This window comes from Mobula birostris, chromosome 8 (genome assembly GCF_030028105.1).
Source record: "Mobula birostris isolate sMobBir1 chromosome 8, sMobBir1.hap1, whole genome shotgun sequence".
NCBI lineage: Eukaryota > Metazoa > Chordata > Chondrichthyes > Myliobatiformes > Myliobatidae > Mobula > Mobula birostris.
This window is the reverse complement of record NC_092377.1, coordinates 108,207,067-108,227,926: the sequence shown is the minus strand read 5'-3', so window position 1 is coordinate 108,227,926 and position 20,860 is coordinate 108,207,067. Positions and strand designations below refer to the sequence as shown.

At 44.7% G+C, this 20,860-nt stretch overlaps 1 protein-coding gene across 1 annotated transcript in view; it reads left to right on the top strand.

The window, feature by feature from the left end:
• The window catches only part of nt5e (5'-nucleotidase, ecto (CD73)), a 106,869-nt gene that overhangs the window by 36,459 nt on the left and 49,550 nt on the right, over window positions 1-20,860 (top strand). The window contains exons 2-3 of the mRNA XM_072265917.1: window positions 3,647-3,869; window positions 3,949-4,137. Of these exons, the coding sequence (XP_072122018.1) occupies window positions 3,647-3,869; window positions 3,949-4,137 (412 nt within the window). The remainder of the gene's footprint in view (window positions 1-3,646; window positions 3,870-3,948; window positions 4,138-20,860) is intronic.

Sequence of the window (20,860 nt, the reverse complement as noted above, 5' to 3'; positions counted from 1 at the left end):
AAGAGACCCATCGGTACCTCGTTCTGTATCTCAGAATGCCCCAGCATGTTAGCACGCTCTACTCTGATCTCATTATCCTCTGAGTCTGCAACCTTGAACTTACTTAATACAGATGAAAAGTACTCATTTTAGATCTTGCATCCTTTGCCTAGAAGTACATGTCTCCTCCTTTACCCTTGAATGGACTTATCCTCTCCTGAGTTATCCTCTTGCTCTTGATGTATGTGTAGGATTCTCCTTCATCCTACTTGCCTCAGACTTTTCATGGCCACTCCTGCCTCTCCTAATTCTCTCCTTGAGCTCTGTTCTGCTTTTTATGTAACTGTCAAGGGCACCATTTAATTTGAAGTTCCTATACCTCACAAACACTTCTTTTTTTCTCCTTAACTAATTGTATCAGCTCTCTCAACGTCACCCTGCCATGCTTGTTCGTCCTTCTTACTGCAACACGCCTTTCCTGTCCTGTACTCTGTACAGTTGACCTTTAAACGCCTTCCTCATGTCAGATATAGACATGCTGAAAAACTGCTTTCTAAATGAGCAGCAAAAAGAACGGTGCGGGGGGGGTGCAGGAAGTTCTAGTCTGGGGTTCTATCAAGCTTAACTTGCAAGTTCAGTCAGTAGTAAGGAAGGAAGATGCAATGTCACAGAACATAGAACTCTACAGCACATACAAGCCCAATATGGCTAAATATGTTGTGTCAACCTTTAAACCTACTCTAAGACCAATCTAACCCTACATAGCCCTCCATTTTCATATCATCCAGTTGCCTATCTGATGATGATGGCTGGTTCTTCAGTTGTGAAGATCAGAAGGGAGGATGAGTCCTCAGGAGTGATGGCAGGATTGTTGGTGACTTTAGAGGTGCCCCTTCTCCATTGCTGCAGGACTTTATTTCTTCCTGCCTGCGTTGCGTTGCGTAGGTTTATAGTGAGGATCGGTGTGCGGGGACCGATTCTGTTCTTTAGCCCGGGGGACCTGGCACAATAACACAGCGAGCCACAATGACTGTGGTGACCACAAGGCTCTAGGTTGAGCATGGGAGTTTTCTTTCTCCTAGACAGACTGCCTGGCAAGGCTAACGTGTCCCATCTACCCGGGTTTGGAATCAGAGTTTTCCTTCTCCTCGGCTGGCTGCCAACCAAGGCTGATGAGCCAGCCTGCCCGCCCAGTTATACTGCTGGGCACTTGGCCGCACCATGACATAACAAACTCAGGAAGTACAGGGACGCCACATGAAGGTGTTGCTATGGGCACAGAGTCCATATGAGAGTGACCTCCTGCACGCCAAGCCGAACAGCGGTCCTGCGACCATCACTACACCCAGAAAAGAGAGGCTACAGAACACGCTTCACCTTCCTTAAGTGGGCAGGATGTCCAGCCTAGGACTCACCTGTCCCCATCTAAGAGCTTCTTAAATGCACTTAATGTGTCTGTCTCTGCATTTCACCCCCCCCTCCCCCGGTCATTCAAACATATATGAATACCCATGAATAAAAACAACCAAAGCAGTATGACTCTGGGGCCAAGGTGCAAAACACAATACCAACAGTCATACACAGCACAAGGTACATATAGCAGACATAAAGTAGCAGTAAAATGCAGTCTCACAAAAATAAAAAGTCCAAGTCCCTGAGTCCATGAATGTTGCAGCAGTCTGCAGTCAAACACAATGTATCTTGTCTTCTGTCGAGCGAGCATTAGAGAGCAGTGCTGATACTGCCAGCATGGATACCATGTCACACCGCCTCTGGCACCGACTCCAACACCTCTCTCCTGGGCAGCTGAAAACAGACAATTTCAGGCACGGTCCTCACAACGACTGAGACCACGCTGCCGCCCCCTGCTACTGCTTCCACCAATAAACCAGTAAACTGCACTTGCAGCATTCCACACGAACAATGTCGAACAGGGTTTGGCTGAGCAACTCGCTGATGGGGTAGACATTGAGTACTTTAAGTTCTTAATGTCCAGCAGGGTCTTGAGATCTTAAAAATTATGTTTTATGTTTTAAAAACACAATTATACCTTTGGTTGGCCCTGTAGAAGCAGATGCATCTAAGCATGCTGCCATCTTGCAAGACTTCCCCCCCCCCCCATATTTTCCTCCAATCACCTTAAAATTATGCCCCCTTGTATTAACATTTCCACCCTGGGGGAAAGTCTTCATCTCTCCACTCTATCTGCTCCTTATTATCTTGTACTCCTCTATCAATTTCTCCTCAAAGAGAAAACCCTGAGCTTGCTCAACCTATCTTCATAAGACATGCACTCTAGTACAGGCAGGATTTTGGTAAATCTCCTCTGCACCCTCTCCAAAGCTTCCATATCCTTCCTACAATGAGGTGATCAGAACTAAACACAATAACCCTAAGCAGGGTTTTGTAGAGCAGCAACATTACTAAATCCCACAGCTAATGAACTCCTTATGCCTTGTTAACAACTTTATCAACTTGCAGGGCAACCCTAGGTGATCTATGGTCATGGGCCCCTTATCCCTCTGATCCTCCACACTGCCAAAATTCCTATTATTAACCATGCCTTTGAATTTATCCTTCCAAAATGATTCACTTCCTGCTTCTCTGGGTTGAACTCCATCTGCTGCCTCTCAACCCAGCTCTGCATCCTGTCAATATCCCATTGTAATATACAACAACCCTCCACCATCCTTCCTGTCGTCCACAAACTTACTAACCCACCCTTCCACTTCCTCATCCAAGTCATCCACTCTATATAAGATAACAAAAGGCAGAGGTCCCAGAACAGATCCCTGCAGAACACCACTGGTCACCAATCTCCAGGCAGAACACTCTCCATCTACTATCATCCTCTGCCTTCTCTGTACAACCCAATTCATTATCCATACAGCCATTTTCTCCCTGGATGTTATGCCTCCTGACTTCCTGAACGTGCCTACCATGAGGAACCTAATCAAAAAGCTTACTAAAATCCATATACACCACATCCACATGCTCTACTTTCAACGATGTGCCTGTCACATCCTCCAAGAATTCAATCTGGCTCATGAGGCACGATCTGCCCCTCACAAAGCCATACTGACTATCCCTAATCAGACTATGCTTTTTCAATTTCTCGTAAACCTTATTTTTTTCTCTAATAATTTCCCCACCAGTGATGTAAGACTCACTGGTCTATAATTCCCAGGATTACTCTCGCTCCCTTTCTTGAACAATGCCGGCGTTCGTTTCAATGGGACTAAAACATAAAAGTAAGAACGGTCTGCTGAGACTTTGTAAGGCCATCATCATACTGCAGTGAAATATTGAGAGCAATTTTGAATCCATTCTCAAAGGAAAGATGAGCCGGCACTGCAGAGGTGGTTCCCAAAAATGATCTCAGGACTGAAAGCCTTCACCCATGTGGAGTGTTTGATAGCTCTAGGCCTGAACTTGATAGAGTTCAGAGGCCAAAGGAGGTCTTATTGAAACCTACTTTGTACTGAAAGGCCTATGTAGATAGGCACAGAGAGAATTTCATTGCAAAATTACTTGCCTCTTCTTGTCAGACAGTGTCCCTGGTTCTAGGGCCCCACCAGAGTGAGGGGCGGGGATATTCCTGCATTTAATCTGGTGAAGGAACTTTTTGTTACTTAATTGTTCGATAACTGCTTCTCCTGTTCTGTAGGCCTTGGGAAATCATGAATTCGATCATGGTCCAAAGGGCCTCTTGGAGCCTTTTCTCAAGAATGTTTCATTCCCGGTGCTGAGTGCAAATCTAAAAGAAGATAAAGACCAAGTACCAAGTCTCCGTGACTACTACAAACCTTCTGCTGTGGTGAATGTGAGCGGGGAGAAGATTGGTGTGGTTGGATACACTACCAAGTATACTCCAACACTTTCTAGTCCAGGTGGGTACCAACTTGTCTTGTGATTCACACTGGCGTAGATCTTCAGAATTTCCACCAACATGCTTTATTGTTGTTCCAGGGCCACATCTGATCTTCAAGGATGAGATTCAAGCTGTGCAGCAGGAAGTCAACAATCTCATAGCGAAGGGAATTAACAAGATCATTGCACTGGGCCACTCAGGCTTCGAGACTGATAAACAAATCGCACGGAAAGTGAAGGGGGTCGATGTGGTGGTGGGAGGACACAGTAACACCTTCCTGTACACAGGTACACCCCTCTCTGCGTCTGACTAATCCTGAGGTTCACAGTGATCATAGGACAGCCCCCTCTGTGTCTCTGACCAACCCGGAAGTTCACAGTGGGCCACAATGTGGGTTATGGCTGCCAGTTAGTCCAGCATTGCCCCCACATCTTTGCCAATAGCTCCCATTTGAGTACTTTTCCAGCTGCTCTGGAGCATGGTTAAATCTCCCACCTTTCTGGAAGCACCTGCTCTTAAAGCTCACTGTGTGCTGAAAAACAAACAACCAAACTCAACTGGGGACCACAAACTGCATTTCCAAGTAAGGCTCTGGGTACATCCATGTAATCACACTGTTCCTTTTTGCCCCATCCATACATTCCATAAAAACTACTCCGATATGCTCAGCAGCCTAGAGACCTTGTACCACAGGGGCACTCCCTAAACACCACATTCCGGATAGGAAACGTTGGCCACTATGGGCACGAAACATTGAACAGTATATGCCTTTCATCACATCTGTGCTCAATATGACTCCAAATTAAACTAACTTTCTTCTGCCTGTGCACGGTCCATTTGCTCTGAGGTCATGTGTCTAGCTAACGGTACACCAACAGCTCTGTTGTATCTGGCTCCATCGCCACCCCTAACACATTCCAGGCACCCAGTCCCTCTGTGTAAATAAAAACTTGCCTCATACATCTCCCTTAAACTTTCCCCAACCCCCTCAGCTGAAATGCACAACACCTAGAACTTGCCTTTTCTACCTTCATGAAAAAAGATGGGCAGATGATGTAAAAAAAACACTGTATTGAAAACGACAGGAATTCTGCAGATGCTGGAAATTCAAGCAACACACATCAAAGTTGTTGGTGAATGCAGCAGGCCAGGCAGCATCTCTAGGAAGAGGTGCAGTCGACGTTTCAGGCCAAGACCCTTCGTCAGGACTAACTGAAGGAAGAGTGAGTAAGAAATTTGAAAGTGGGAGGGGGAGGGGGAGATCCAAAATTATAGGAGAAGACAGGAGGGGGAGGGATAGAGCCAAGAGCTGGACAGGTGATTGGCAAAAGGGATACGAGAGGATCATGGGACAGGAGGCCCAGGGAGAAAGAAAAGGGGTGGGGGGGAACCCAGAGGATGGGCAAGGGGTATAGTCAGAGGGAGAAAAAGGAGAGTGAGAGAAAGAATGTGTGTATAAAAATAAATAACAGATGGGGTACGAGGGGGAGATGGGGCATTAGCGGAAGTTAGAGAAGTCGATGTTCATGCCATCAGGTTGGAGGCTACCCAGACGGAATATAAGGTGTTGTTCCTCCAACCTGAGTGTGGCTTCACCTCGACAGTAGAGGAGGCCGTAGATAGACATGTCAGAATGGGAATGGGATGTGGAATTAAAATGTGTGGCCACTGGGAGATCCTGCTTTCTCTGGTGGACAGAGCGTAGGTGTTCAGCAAAGCGGTCACCCAGTCTGCGTCGGGTCTCGCCAATATATAATAGGCCACATCGGGAGCACCGGACGCAGTATATAACCCCAGCCGACTCACAAGTGAAGTGTCGCCTCACCTGGAAGGACTGTTTGGGGCCCTGAAGGGTGGTAAGGGAGGAAGTGTAAGGGCATGTGTAGCACTTGTTCCGCTTACACGGATAAGTGCCAGGAGGGAGATCAGTGGAGAGGGATGGGGTGGACGAATGGACAAGGGAGTCGCGTAGGGAGCGATCTCTGCGGAAAGCAGAGAGAGGCAGGGAGGGAAAGATGTGCTTAGTGGTGGGATCCCGTTGGAGGTGGCGGAAGTTACGGAGAATAATATGTTGGACCCGGAGGCTGGTGGGGTGGTCGATGAGGACCAGGGGAACCCTATTCCTAGTGGGGTGGCGGGAGGATGGAGTGAGAGCAGATGTACGCCTTTTATATATTGGCGAGACCCGACGCAGACTGGGAGACCGCTTTGCTGAGTCCCGAGAAAAGGTCTCGGCCTGAGTTGCAGAATACACGTGGACTAAGATGTTAACTGTCCTGTGCTATCCAGTGAGGTCATCAGTTGATCTGCCACCTGTCTTCAGGAGTTTCGGCCCGCTTCTGATCCAGACTCCCTCGAGGTGGTGGGCCAGCAGTGTCAAGCACCACCTCCCACTAGAGAGCTTAAAAGCTTGGCATCTGCCTCTATCAGAGTTATTGGTCACTTCCATCTAACAGATAGTCTGCTCTTCAGGTGTCTATGCAACTACTGAAGGGTTTGCAAAAGATGTATACACTGTCTGACTATCTGCCCCTCTGGACGTACTTGGTCCACACCCATGCTGATCCTTTCTCCGCTGCCCCAAAGAAATTTCAACTCTTTTCGACTTCATCTCTCCAAAGTGCTGGCATTGGAGAGGGTCCAGAGGAGGTTCACAAGGATGATTCCAGGAATGAAAGGGTTATCATATGAGGAACGTTTGATGGCTCTGGATCTCTATTGGCTGGAATTCAGAAGGATGAGGGGGGATCTCATTGAAGCTTTTCGAATGTTGAGAGGCCTAGACAGGGTAGATGTAGAAAGGATGTTTCCCATGGTGGGAGAGTCTAGGACAAGGGGACACAGCCTCAGGATAGAGGGGCTTCCATTCAAAACAGAGATGAGGAGAAATTTCTTTAGCAAAAGGGTGGCGAATTTGTGGAATTTGTTGCCACCTGCAGCTGTGGAGGCAGGTTGTTGGGTGTCTTTAAGGCAGAGATTGAGCGGTTCTTGATTGGACATGGCATCAAAGGTTATGGGGAGAAGGCTGGGGACTGGGGCTAGGGAGAGATAGAGAAAAGGATCAGCCATGATTGAATAGCGGAGCAGACTTGATGGGCCAGATGGCCTAATTATGCTCCTATGTCTAATGGTCTTTTCCATGGACGCTGCCTGACCTGCTGAGTTCCTCCAACATTTTGTGTGTGTTGCTTTGGACTTCCAGCATCGGCAGATTTTCTCTTGTCTATATATTCCTTATGATAATCTGTAGTATATTTTATGTATTGCACTGTACTGCTGCCACAAAACAAATTTACAACACGTGTTGGTGAGAATAAGCATGATTCTGATGCTGATACATGTGCAGATGTACAGAGGGCCAGGTGGACTTCAGTTTAGCATTAACCTTGACCTTGACCAAGCAGTGCCTGAGCCACCCTCGCCCCGCCTCAAGTCCAGCTTTGTATCACGTGTGAATCCCAACTCTGCGCTTGCCGCTGAGTAACACGGGGTGCTGTATATTGACACAGCTCACCATAAACAGTGCTGTTAGCACCGACGGACAGAAAAACAGTTCAGGTCAGAGCTAGGAAAGTCAGGCTTTCAACAATTGTGTTCAGTTGGAAAGAAAGAGGGAAGGGACTGAGAAATAGAAGCTATAGTGCTTTCAGAAGGCACCGAGTGACCAGTAGTATCAGTCGGAGAGGGCGAGGAAGATTGCTGAATTACAATAGCTTTGTCTGTAGGAGCTCAAGGAAGTCTGAGGTAGCACAGAAAAAGAGCTGATCAGAATCAGAATCAGGTTTATTATCACCGGCCTGTGCCGGGGATTTGTTAGCTTAGCAGCAGCAGCACAATGCAGAACATGACAATACAGGAAGAAAAAAATAAGTAAATCAATGACAATAAGTATATATGTGTATATTAAATAGTTAAAATAGTGCAAAACAGTGAACTATATATTAAAAAAGTGAGGTCGTGTCCAAGGGTTCAATGTCCATTTAGAAGTCGGATGGCAGAGGGGAAGAAGCTGTTCCTGAATCGCTGAGTGTGTGCCTTCAGGCTTCTGTATCTCCTGCCTGATGGTAGCAATGAGAAGAGGGCATGTCCTGGGTGATGGGGGTCCTTAACAATGGATGCTGCCTCTCTGAGGCACCGCCCCTTGAAGATGTCTTGGATACTACAGAAGCTAGTGCCCATGATGGTGCTGACTAATTTTACAACTTTCTGTAGTATCATTCAATCCTATGCAGTAGCCCCTCCCCATCCCATACCAGGTTGTGATACAGCCTCTACAGTACGTCTATAGAGGTTTTTGAATGTTTTAGGTGACATACCATATCTCTTCAAACTCCAATCACAAACAAGAGAAAATCTGCAGATGCTGGTAATCCAAGCAACACACACAAAATGCTGGAGGAACTCAGCAGGCCAGGCAGCATCTTTGGAAAAGTGTACAGTTGACATTTCGAGCTGAAACCCTTCGGCAGGACTGGAGAAGAAAAGATGAGGAGTAGAGTTCTCTACTTTTTTTTCCAGTCCTACTGAAGAGTCTCGGCCCAAAGTGCCCACTGTACTTTTCTCATAGATGCTGCCTGGCCTGCTAAGTTCCTCCAGCAATTTGTGTGTGTTGCTCGTCAAGCTCTTAATGAAATATAGCTGCTAAATTGCCTTCTTTATAGCTGCATCAATATATTGGGACCAGGTTAACTCCTCAGAGACCTTGACACCCAGGAACTTGAAGCTGCTCACTCTCTCCACTTTTGATCCCTCTATGACGATTGGTATGAGTTCCCTCATCTTACCCTTCCTAGCCACACAGTCATGGGTATAGAGAGAGTAGAGCAGTGGGCTAAGCACACACCTTTGAGGTGCACCATTGTTAATTATCAATGAGGAGGATATGTTATCACCAATCCGCACAGACTGTGGTCTTCCGGTTAGGAAGTTGAGGATCCAATTTCAGAGGGAGGTACAGAGGCCCAGGTTCTGCAACTTCTCAATTAGGATTGTGGGAATAATGGTGTTAAACGCTGAGCTATAGTCAATGAACAGCATCCTGACGTAGGCGTTTGTATTGTCCAGGTGATTTAAGGCCGGGTGGAGAGCCATTGAGATTGTGTCTGCTGTTGACCTATTGTGGTGATAGGCAAAATGCAGTGGGTCCAGGCCCTTGCTGAGGCAGGAGTTGATTCTAGCCATGACCAACCTCTCAAAACATTTCATCGCCGTAGATGTGAGTGCTCCTGGACGATAATCATTAAGGCAGCTCTCACTACTCTTCATATTCAAAGTCAAAGCAAATTTATGATCTAAGTACATATGTTGCTATATGTATGCTACCTTGAGGTTTATTTTCCTGGTTGATGGGTGATAACTGTTTCTGGACCTGGTGGTGTGGGACCTAAGGCTCCTGCACCTCCTGCCCAGTGGCTGTAGAGAGCAGAGAGCATGGCCCGCCCGGGCAGTGGGGTGGTGGCCCTTGATGAGGGTTGCAGCTTTCTGCTGGCAGCACTCCTTCCAGATGTGTTCAGTGGTGGGGAGTGCTTTCACTGTGATGGCAGGAAACTTGAGATACAAATGGGTCAAGCTAAGATTACTGAATGGGAGGCTGCAACATGCCCAGAAGGAAAATGAAGTGTCTGTGAAGGTTCTCAGTCATCTAGGTCATGGTATATCAAGCAGTGGTAAATCAAGGCAACTGCACTTGCTGTGTTGTCTAGAAGACGTTTCGCCACTCATCCGAGAGGCTTTGTCAGTTCTGATCCACGGTGGGTAGTTTCTGGTTTATAAACTCTGAGAGTTGTTTAAAGGTATAGCACTCACACGAGGGTCATTCAGAGTCGTAGAGGTAATGAGAGGCTCATTAGTCTTATCTTTGCATGAGTGGAAGTGTAAACTGTTATGAAGATGCCGGGGGTTAGAGGTGTTAGGATTGTATTGTAAGTACATGTTGGACCCCACCCCCTCTGTTCAGGGATGGGTTTTCCATTTTAACAAAGATAGCTTCTTTAACCCCTCTTTCAAACCACCTGTCCTCCCTGTCCACAATGTACATATTGTTATCAAAGGAGTGTCCCTTGTCCTTTAGGTGTAGACATACAGCCAAGTCTTGACCTGAGATGTTAGTCCTCCTGTGCTGGGCCATCCGTTTGTGAGTGGTTGTTTTGTCTCTATGATATACAGATGTGTGCAGTTCTCTTTGCATTGGATAGCATCTACAATCTTGCTGTTTTTGTTTGGGTGTAGGATCCTTGGGGTGGTTGAGTTTCTGTCTGACTGTGTTTGTAGGTTTGAAAATCACGAGGATCTACACCAAAAAAAAACAGGGGACACTAAGAACCTCTGGACGAGCACTTGAATCAGCAGTGTAGAGAAAGCTACTGACCGAGAACTGGTAAATGTGATCAGAGTAGGTAGATACTTGATGGTCTGCCATAAACTCTGTTTCTGTACTGGCTGGCTCTGCTCCTCTTTCTGACTTTAAAATGAGTACAAGACTGGTTTAGTGGTCGGAGAGAAGGGAAGGGGTGAGTGGTTTGAATACAGAATTGTGGGCCGAGGGGTGAATGGGGTGTGAGTCAAGTCCTCCCGCTCTCCGCGAGCCACTGGCCCAGCCAATAATGGGCAGCATCATCTTGGCACAGAGCTCAGGCGGGCAGAGCCCCAGCATCTCTCCCCTCTCTTCAGATCCCCTTTCAGTGGTTGTAAAGCACTGTATGCTGCCACCGGGCAGGCTCTGGGGGTGGCCTCTGACGGTGAGGCCTGACTGGTGCGATGCTGAGTGCTGTGATTGAGGAACTGCAAGCATTGCCTGCCACTGTGGCACACATTGGTGACAAGCGCCCAGTTTACGCACACCCTGTGAATATAAAAAAGTTCTACAGATATTATTAAATTCAAGCAAGAACCATTTGGGACAGCATTCTGTTTTCACATTAGTCAGACACCATGGTCATGTAAGAATGCAGGCTGGCATTTTCACTGTGGGAGGTCACTTAGGAGAGTTGTTTTGGAGGTTGACAAGCAGTCATTTTGATTGATATTTGTGTGTAATGAGATTATTTTAAGCAATGTTGCGCCCATCCAAACCAACCATTGAGCATGGGCCAGCCTGGTTCCGAATCACTGTAGCCAGGCACGGAAAACAGTAAATACACATTCATATTAATCAACACTGTTCACTACAATAATGTGAATGTACGCTACTCTGCATAATCTCTCGAGTTTGCAGACAGGATTGTTTAACCATGGTGACATTTTACTAAGTGATTTCTTTTTGATCCTAACTGGAGCCAATGTGTTTGATATACTTCAAAGGATTCAAAGTGCATTTATTATCAAAGTATGTATAAATTATACCCTTCTGAGATTCATCTGCTTACAGACAGTCACAATAGCAAACAGAGGGGGTGTTTGCTATCCTGAGGCAAATCAGAGCGGATAAATCCCCAGGGCCTGACAAGGTGTTTCCTCGGACCCCTCAGGAAGCAAGTGCAGAAATCATCCTTAGTGACAGGAGAGGTTCCAGAGGATTGGAGGATAGCCAATAAACCAGGAAATGATAGGCTGGTGAGTCTGACATCAGTTGTGGGAAAGTTATTGGAAGGTATTCTGAGGGATGAGACATACAAGTATTTGCATAGACACGGACTGATTAAGGATAGTCAGCATGGCTTCGTGCGTGATAGGTCATGTCTAACTAATCTTATAGAATTTTTCAAGGAAGTTGTCAGGAAAATGGATGAAGGCAAGGCAGTGGATGTTGTCTACATGGACTCTAGCAAGGCATTTGACAAGGTCCCGCATTGGAGTTTGGTCAGGAAGGCTCAGTCGCTTGGCATTCAAGATGAGGTAGTAAATTGGATTAGACATTGGCTTTGTTGGAGAAGCCAAAGAGAGGTAGTAGAGGGTTGCCTGTCTGACTACAGGCCTGTGACTAGTGGAGTGCCATAGAGATTGGCTCTGGGTCCATTGTTGTTTGTCATCTATATCAATGATCTGGATGATAATGGGTTTAACTGGATTTGCATATGACACCAAGATTGGGGTTGTAGTGGATAGCCAGGAAAGCTATCACAGCTTGCAGATACATCACTATCATCTGGAAAAATGGGCTGAAAAATGGCAGATGGTATTTAATGCAGACAAATGTGAGGTGTTGTGCTTCAGTAGGTGCAACCAGGGTAGGTCTTACGCAGTGAATGGTTGGGCACCGGGAAGTGTGGTAGAACAAAGTGATCTGGAAATACAGCTACATAATTCATTGAAAGTGGTGTCACTGGCTTGTAGGGTTGTAAGGAAAGGTTTTTGGCACATTGGCCTTTATAAATCAATGAACTGAGTACAGAAGGTGGGATGTTATGTTGAAATTGTATAAGATATTGGTGAGGCATAATTTGCAGTATTGTGTACCATTTTGGTCACCTACTGACAGGAAAGGTGTAAATAAGGTTGAAAGAGTACGGAAAAAATTTACACGGTTGTTGCTGGGTCTGAAGGATCTGAGTTACAAGGAGAGATTGAAAAGGTTAGGACTGTGCTCCTTAGAACATAGAAGATTGAGAGGAGATTTGATAGGGGTATACAAAATCATGAGGGATTGAACAGGGTAAATGCAAGCAGGCGTTTTCCACTGAGATTGGGTGGGACTACAACCAGACATTAAGGGTGAAAGGTGAGAAGTTTGAGGGGAACATGAGGGCAAACTTCTTCAGTCAGAGGGTTGTGAGAGTGTGGAATGACTTGCCAGCACAAGTGGTGCATGCGAGCTCGATTTCAATGTTTAAGAAAGGTTTGGATCAGCACATAGAAGGTAAGAGTGTGGAGGGATATGGTCCCAGTGCGGGTCGATGGGAATAGGCAGTTTAAATGGTTTCAGCATGGACTAGATGGGCCGAAGAGCCTGTTTCTGTGTTGTATTTCTCTGTGACTCCATGACAAAGCAAGAAACCTGAAAGAAGCCAATTAAAAAAGACCAACACCCAATGCGAAGAAAAAGAGGGGAAAAAAACACAAATCATACAAACGTCAGAAGCAAGCAACACCATTCCAAACCAAATTGAGTCCATAGACCCAAATCCAAGAGCAGCCGGAGTAGGCCCATAACCTCAGTCCCGGTTCATCATCTGGCAGGTAAATTGCCACGAAGCTCGCAGACACAAAGTGCGAACCAGCCAGAGCAGTCTCACAGACTCAGTGCCGCGGAGAGAGGTGTGAGCGGAATCAGTCAACTCTCACCTCCGATCCTGACACCCTGCCTTTCCAGCCTATCTGGGCTGTCGTTTAAATCATCCAAACGCCAGATAGTGCTGCGCACTAGGATCCAGAATCCAGGCCCCAGGCCCCACCGGAGCATTATGCTCCGGGCCTAGTTTTCACTGCCCAGCCCGAAGCCATTCTCGACCTTTCCAAATTGGCTTGACATTTAGATCAATCCAACTTTGCTTGCGGTTTAGGTGGACAGGCACCAAAACTTCTCCGCCTCGACTCCTCTCCAAATTGCTCGCTCCAACTCCATCCTTGACCCTGACACCATCTCGAACACGTTATGCTCCAACTTTGCAACACATCAGTACGGCTCATCCCTCGAGTTAGCTTCGCCTTCGCTCGCCTCTTCATTATTTACAGTGATAGTTTACCACAATTTACCTCAGAAAAGGTGTTATTAATAATGTTTTTAGTCAAATCTCTTGCCTTATGAACTACCAATAAGCTGTCGCCTGACTTCAATAGCACCATCTTAAATCAGGAGTAAAAGACTGAATTTGTCAGATAATTGAAAGAATCAACTATTTCATTTACTGAGCAGTTGAGGTCACGTGGGTCAGATAAACTAGCCAGCTCAGAGAACCGAAGTTGGGTTGCAGCACCAAGAAATTGTGTTTTTTAACAGTAATTTCTTTCATAGTCTTGGTTCCAGGAAGAAAAGCATCAAAAATTACACAAAAATAATAGTGGTATCTGACAGAGACATTATTTTAACCCTTTTGTCATTACTAAATCAAGTGTATTTCCAAGTTGATGGGCTCAGTGACATGCTGGGTAGGAACTAGGCTGTCTAGAAAGCTCATGAAATCAGTTGCCACAAAGTTCACAACTGAGAGATTATTAATATGATTATTGAATTCACCAGCGATGACAATCCTGTCACAGTTCAGTATAACAGAGAATAAGAATCCTGAGAATTCCGGGAGAGAGCAGGCACTGGACGTAGGAGGGCAATAATTGATAATGCAGAGGAGAGGATCCATCCCACCAATTTTAAACATACATACCTCAAGAATTTGAAAAGTTGTTGTCAGACGGTAGATTGCATGTAGAATGTTTTTTGAACATAATGGCAAGCTGGCTGCCTCAGCTACTAGACCGTGATAAGCTGAAACTGTCATAGTCAGGGGCAACCAGTTCAGATAGCTGGCTGTATTCATCTGGGTCTCAGTTAAGAACAGAAAATCAAAGTCTGTGGAAGTAATAAAATCATTTAAGAAAAAAATCTTATTTGAAAGGGATCTCACATTTAGAAGAACTAGCTTAAACAGAGTCGTTTGGAATGGTGCAACAGGGGAGGTAGATTTTAAGTGCAGAAGGTTATTTCTGTTAACACTTTTAATAGGATAATTCAATCTGTATTAGATTGAATGGCATAGTTCAATATTCCGTGAATGGTGTGCTTGTTGCTTGATGGACAGAAACCATAAAACAAAAGACCATAAGGTATAGGAGCAGAATAAGGTCATTCAGCTTGTCAGATCTACTCTGCCATTCCATCATGGCTGATTTATTATCCCTCTCCACCCCATTCTCCTGCCTTCTCCCCGTAACTTTTGATTCCCTGACCAAAAACCAACCTCTGCTTTAGATATACTTAACTTGGCCTTCACAGCCATCTGTGGCAATGAATTCACTACCCTCTGTCTAAGGAACTACCTTCTCATCTACGTGCTAAATGGACGTCCCTCTATTCTGAGGCTGTGCCCTCTGGTCCTAGACTCACCCACTATAAGAAACATCCTTTGCACATCAACTCTACCTAGGTCTTTCAATATTCCATAGGCTTCAATGAGATCTCCGTGCATCCTTCTAAACTCCAGCAAGTACAGGTCCAGATGCATCAAAGACTTCTCATACATTAACCCTTTTATTCCTGGGATCATTCTCTTTTTTTTTGTAATTTATTTTTTTTATTGAATTGCATCATCAAACAAACATTTCCATAAGATGTATTTCAGATACTGTACATATATATCATATAATCATATTTGTCACAAATCTCCACATAATATTTATCTGAGGTATACACTTATAGAAAGGAGAAGAAAGAAAGAACAATCGAAAGAAGAAAACTATGTACAGAGTAGGGAGTGATCTTTTTTTACAACATATTTATTGGCTTGTGAGAATAAAATCAGGCCTATGAGGTGCTATTCAAAGATACAAAAAACTTTATTGTCATTCTAACCATACATCAGCTCTGCAGGGCAGAATGAGACAGCGTTTCTCAGGGGCGCTGCAATCATAACATGACACATGCAACACTAAATAATAAACATAACAATAAATAGTAAAACACAACAGCCACATGTCAGTTAAAATCAAGTTATAAGTGTCCAGTGCAAGTTAAAAGTGTCCAACTCAGAGTCAGGTAAAGCAGCTATTTAGCAGTCTGACTGCCTGTGGGAGGAAGCTGTTTAGTAGCCTTGTGGTTTTAGTTTTGATGCTCCTGTAACGTTTGCCTGATGGCAGAAGAACAAACAGTTCATGGAGAGGGTGTGAGGAGTCTTTAATGATATACCGTGTCTTCTGGAGGCATCGACTTTGAAAGAGGTCTTGCACAGAAGGTAGGGAGACCCCAATAACCTTCTCTGCTCCCCTAACCACCCTCTGCAAGGCTTTTTTGTCGACAGCACTGCAGCTGGAGTACCGGGTTGTGATGCAAAAGGTCAGCACACTCTCAACCACGCCTCTGTAGAATGTAGTTAAGATGTTAGTGGGGAGTGATGCTTGTTTAAGCTTCCTCAGAAAGTGCAATCTCTGCTGGGCCCGTTTCACAATCCCAGTGGTGTTCCTGGGCCAGGTGAGATTGTCCGAGATCTGCACCCCAAGGAACTTTGTTTTCCACTCTCTCCACTGTGGAGCCGCTGATGCTGAGGGGTGTGTGCTCAGACTGAGACCGTCTGAAATCGATGATCATCTCTTTGGTTTTGGTGACATTAAGCATCAAGTTGTTATCCCTGCACCAGCTCTCTAGGTGTTTGACCTCCTCCCTGTACATTGTTTCATCATTTTTGCTGATGAGCCCCACCACTGTGGTATCATCTGCAAATTTAATGATCAGGTTCTCCTTGAATCTGGCTGCACAGTCATGTGTTAGCAGTGTAAACAGCAATGGGCTAAGCACACAGCCTTGTGGGGATCCAGTGTTCAGTGTGATGGAGTCAGAGGTGTTCCTGCCAACACGGACTGACTGTGGTCTCTCTGTCAAGAAATCCAGAATCCAGCGACACATGGCAGTGCTAAGGCCAGGCAGCGACAGTTTCTCCACTAGTCTCTGCAGGATGATGGTATTGAACTCTGAACTGAAATCAATGTACAGGATTCTGGCATAAGTGTCTTTGTTGTCCCAGTGAGAGAGAACTGTGTGCAGTGTGGTGGATATTGCGTCCTCCGTAGAGCGATTTGGACGATAAGCAAACTGTAGAGGATCCAGCGATGAGGGGAGGCTGGCTGTGATATGAGGAATCATTCAGACAGGCTACAGCTGATTTCTTTGCTACAGGGATGATTGTGGAGGTTTTGAAGCATCTGGGGACAATAGCTTGACTAAGGGAGATGTTGAAAATGTCTGTCAGGACATCTGCTAATACATCAGCACATTCCTTGAGCACACGTCCAGGGATGTTGTCGGGACCTCCCGCTTTTCGTGGGTTGACCCTGGCAAGGGTCCTCCGTGTTTGCTCTGGATCAATGATTGGAGTCGGCTGGTCAGATGGTAAAAAGGGACTGGATCTCCCCTTTGCTGTAGTGTTTGATGCTTCGAAGCGGGCAAAGAAATTGTTAAGCCTGTCTGGTAGAGAGGCATTGCTGTCATCAGTTTTCTGCCTGATCTTGTAGTCTGTCAGAGCTTTAATTCCCTGCCACATCCGTCTGGTGTCACCTGTGTCACACAAGTGTCCATGTATTTTGCCCGCATAGGCGCTTTTCGCTTTCCTGATCCCTAGTGAATGCGCAGATCTGGCTGAGTGAAGCGCACTCCTGTCCCCTGATCTGTAGGCTGTGTCACGGGCCTTCAGTAGTGAATGCACCTCTGTTGTCATCCATGGCTTTTTACAACCACGTGCGGCGAAGGTTTTCATCACAGTGACATCCTCCGTGCATTTGGCTATGTAGCTGATTACTGCCTCCGCATACTCCTCAATGTCTGTATGGTCGTCATAGGAGGCTGCAGTTTTGACTATGTCCCAGTCTGTGTGCAAAAAACAGTCTTGTAGTGCTGAGGCTGCTCCTTTTGGCCAGACCCTTATCTCTCTCTTCTCTGCTCTCACACGTTTAAGCAGTGGTTTATATGCTGGTGTTAGCATGACAGATATGTGGTCAGAGTGGCCAAGATGGGGGCGGGGGGGGGGGGTTGCTTTGTATGCCTGTGGTGTGTTGGTATAAACCAAGTCCAGTGTGTTGTCTCCCCTGGTTTGGAAATCCACATATTGCTGGAATTTGGGGAACAGAGTCCTTAAGCTGGTGTGGTTAAAGTCCCCAGCAATCACCACAAAGCTGTCAGGATGTGTAGTCAGTAGCTCACTGATGGCTTCGTGTAGGCCTCCCAGTGCTTCGTTAGCATTAGCCTTAGCATTGGCACTGGGAGCTACGTAAACAGCTGCCACAAACATGATGGTGACTTCCCTCAGCAGATAGAACGGCCGGCATTTCACAATGAGAAATTCAGCCAGTGGCAAGCAGTGTTTAGCAGCTACTGTAGCGTTCACACACCAGTCTTTGTTTATATAAACACACAGACCTCCTCCTCAGCTCTTACCGGAGCTAGCTGCCCCTCTGTCCACACGAAACGATGTCATTCCCTCTAGCTGTATCGCCACGTCTGGTATGTTGTCATGGAGCCAGGATTCCGTTAAGACCTATGTAGTTAAGCCATTTTTTTTCCAGCATGAATAAAATTGTTCCAGTTTATGATTAACAGATGCTGTTATCTTCTCCATTTTGTAAATGTCCATTGTAATTTCCATCCATACATTTAGAGTTGGGCTCTCCTGTGATAACCATTTCCTGGTAAGAGTCTTTTTACCAGCCACCAGCAGTATATTCATTAAATATTTATCTCTTTTCAACCATTCTTGAGGTATATACCCAAAATATATGGTCTTACTCTCTAAGGGTATTTCACATTTAAAGATGTCTTGCAGGGCATTATGTATCCCACTCCAATAGTCTTTGATAACAGGGCATTCCCAGAAAATATGATAATGGTTTGCATTTTGATTTCCACAATTTCTCCAGCAAACAGGGGGGTTGTTATCATAATGGGATTTCTGAGAGGGTGTAATAAAATATCACGTTTTTCCACCAGAACTCCCTCCATTTCTGTGAACTGGTACACTTTCACTGATACCTCCATATTATTGTGCATTCTTCCTCAGATATTATTATCCCTCCTCCCTTCTCCCATTTTGTTTTAATGTATGAAGCTGAATGTGTTTTAAGATTTGACAAACCCTTATACACGCTTGAAATAATCTTACTACTGTTGTCTGAATTATACGCTTTTCTAAACAGCTCTATCAGACATGTACTTGCCTTGGTTACATTTTTAACCGTCCTATTAACATCCTGTCGCATCTGTAAATACCGGTAAAAGTCTTGTTTTTCTAACAACTGTTTCTGTTTGAGCATTTCAAAACTGAACAGTGTTCCTTCTTTCATTATATTGCAAATAGCTGTTATTTCTTTAGCTGTCCAGTCCTTAAATCTAGCATCCAGTTTACTCGGCGTAAAATCCGAGTCATATGCACACCATTTAAGAATTGCAATGTCTCTCTCTAGTTTATATTCTTTTATAATAGTTTTCCATATTTTAAGAGTCCATTTCACCCACGGGTTGTCAATATTATTTATGTAACTTTGTAGTTTGTTATCAGCCAGAATTTCCTGTATGGGGATGGAAAGTATCCTCTCCTCAATGTTTTTCCCTTGAGCGTCATACGATGGGTTGCACCAGCATATCACAGCTCTCAATTGTGCTGCAAAATAATAATCTCTAAGAGAAGGTAGGCCCCATCCCCCTTTTCCTTGGCTAATTGCAAACTTTTGAGACGAACCTTAGGCCTTTTACCTTGCCATATGTATCTTAATAGCATCTTGTTCCATTCATTGAATTGATTTTGGTTAATCTCTATAGGTAGGGTCTGAAAGAGATATAGTCGTCTGGGTAGTATATTCATTTTAATAGATTCAATCCTTGAACTGAGACCAAGAAAAGGAATTAGGGTCCATCTTGTTATATCTTCCTTAATTTTTTATATATTGGCTGATAATTGCATTCTGATAATTTTGCCAAATCTTCTGGCATAATGATACCCAAATATTTGACAGACTCTGTTTGCCATGCCCAAGGATATCTACTTTCAATTTCTCTTGGTGGGCTATAGTTATATGAAAGTAGTTGGGTTTTATCTGTGTTGATCTTGTATCCCGATAATTGGCCATATTGTTCAAAGGATTGCATCAATTTAGGTAAAGAATCTGTTGGTTGCTCTAGATAGATCAAAATGTCATCCACATAACAGGCCAATTGATGCTCTGTCCCTTTAATAGTAATTCCCCTGATATCTTCATTTTATCTGATATTTTGAGCTAATAGTTCCAGATATAATGCGAAGAGTAGCGGTGACCATGCACAACCCTGTCTCGTGCCCCTTTCTAGGGTAAAACTATTAGATAAAATATCCATTGTTTTTAATCCTGGCAGTAGGATTGTCGTATAGTGCCTGTATAGTTTTAATAATTGTGTCATGTAGACCAAATCTATGTAAAACTCTATAGAGAAAATTCCAATTAACCGAATCAAATGCCTTTTCAGCGTCCACGCTTATCACTATTGCTTCAATTTCATTTTTTTATATGATCCATAATGTGAAGTGTCCTTCGTATATTGTCAAAGTTGCTGGTGAATGCAGCAGGCCAGGCAGCATCTCTAGGAAGAGGTACAGTCGATGTTTCAGGCCAAGACCCTTCGTCAGGACTAACTGAAGGAAGAGTTAGTAAGAGATTTTACTAACTAACTAAGAGTTAGTAAGAGATTTTACTAAATCTCTTACTAACTCTTCCTTCAGTTAGTCCTGACGAAGGGTCTCGGCCTGAAATGTCGACTGTGCCTCTTCCTAGAGATGCTGCCTGGCCTGCTGCGTTCACCAGCAACTTTGATGTGTGTTGCTTGAATTTCCAGCATCTGCAGAATTCCTATTGTCTTCGTATATTGTCTTGTGTTTGGCGTTGTTGTATGAAACCTGTCTGATCATTATGTATCAGTGTGGGTAGAAATTCTTCTAATCATTTGGCCATGATGGAGGTAAATATTCTATAATCCACATTAAGAACAGATATTGGTCTAAATGACCCACATTCCATTTTATCCTTGTCTTCTTTCGGTATAGCTGAGATTATCGCCTCCTTCCAGCTGGGTGGCATTTGTGCCTTTCTCAGGGCTCAGTTCAGTGTGGGGAGTAAAACAGGGATTAACTCACTTCTAAATTCTTTATACCACTCTGCCGTATATCCATCTAATTCCAGTGTCTTGCTTAATTTAAGCCTAGTAATTGCAGTTTTTAGTTCAGCTTCAGTAATGTCAGCAGTCATCTTTCTATTTTGTTCTTTGCTTAAAGTGGGTAACTCTAAAGAATTCCAGGAAGGTGTCAATTTAGGTTAAGTTTCCTCCTGTAATTTTGGAATATAGAGTTTTGTAAAACGTTTCAAAAGCTTCATGAATTTCACTTATTTATTTTTTATCACTTTTGTTCTTGG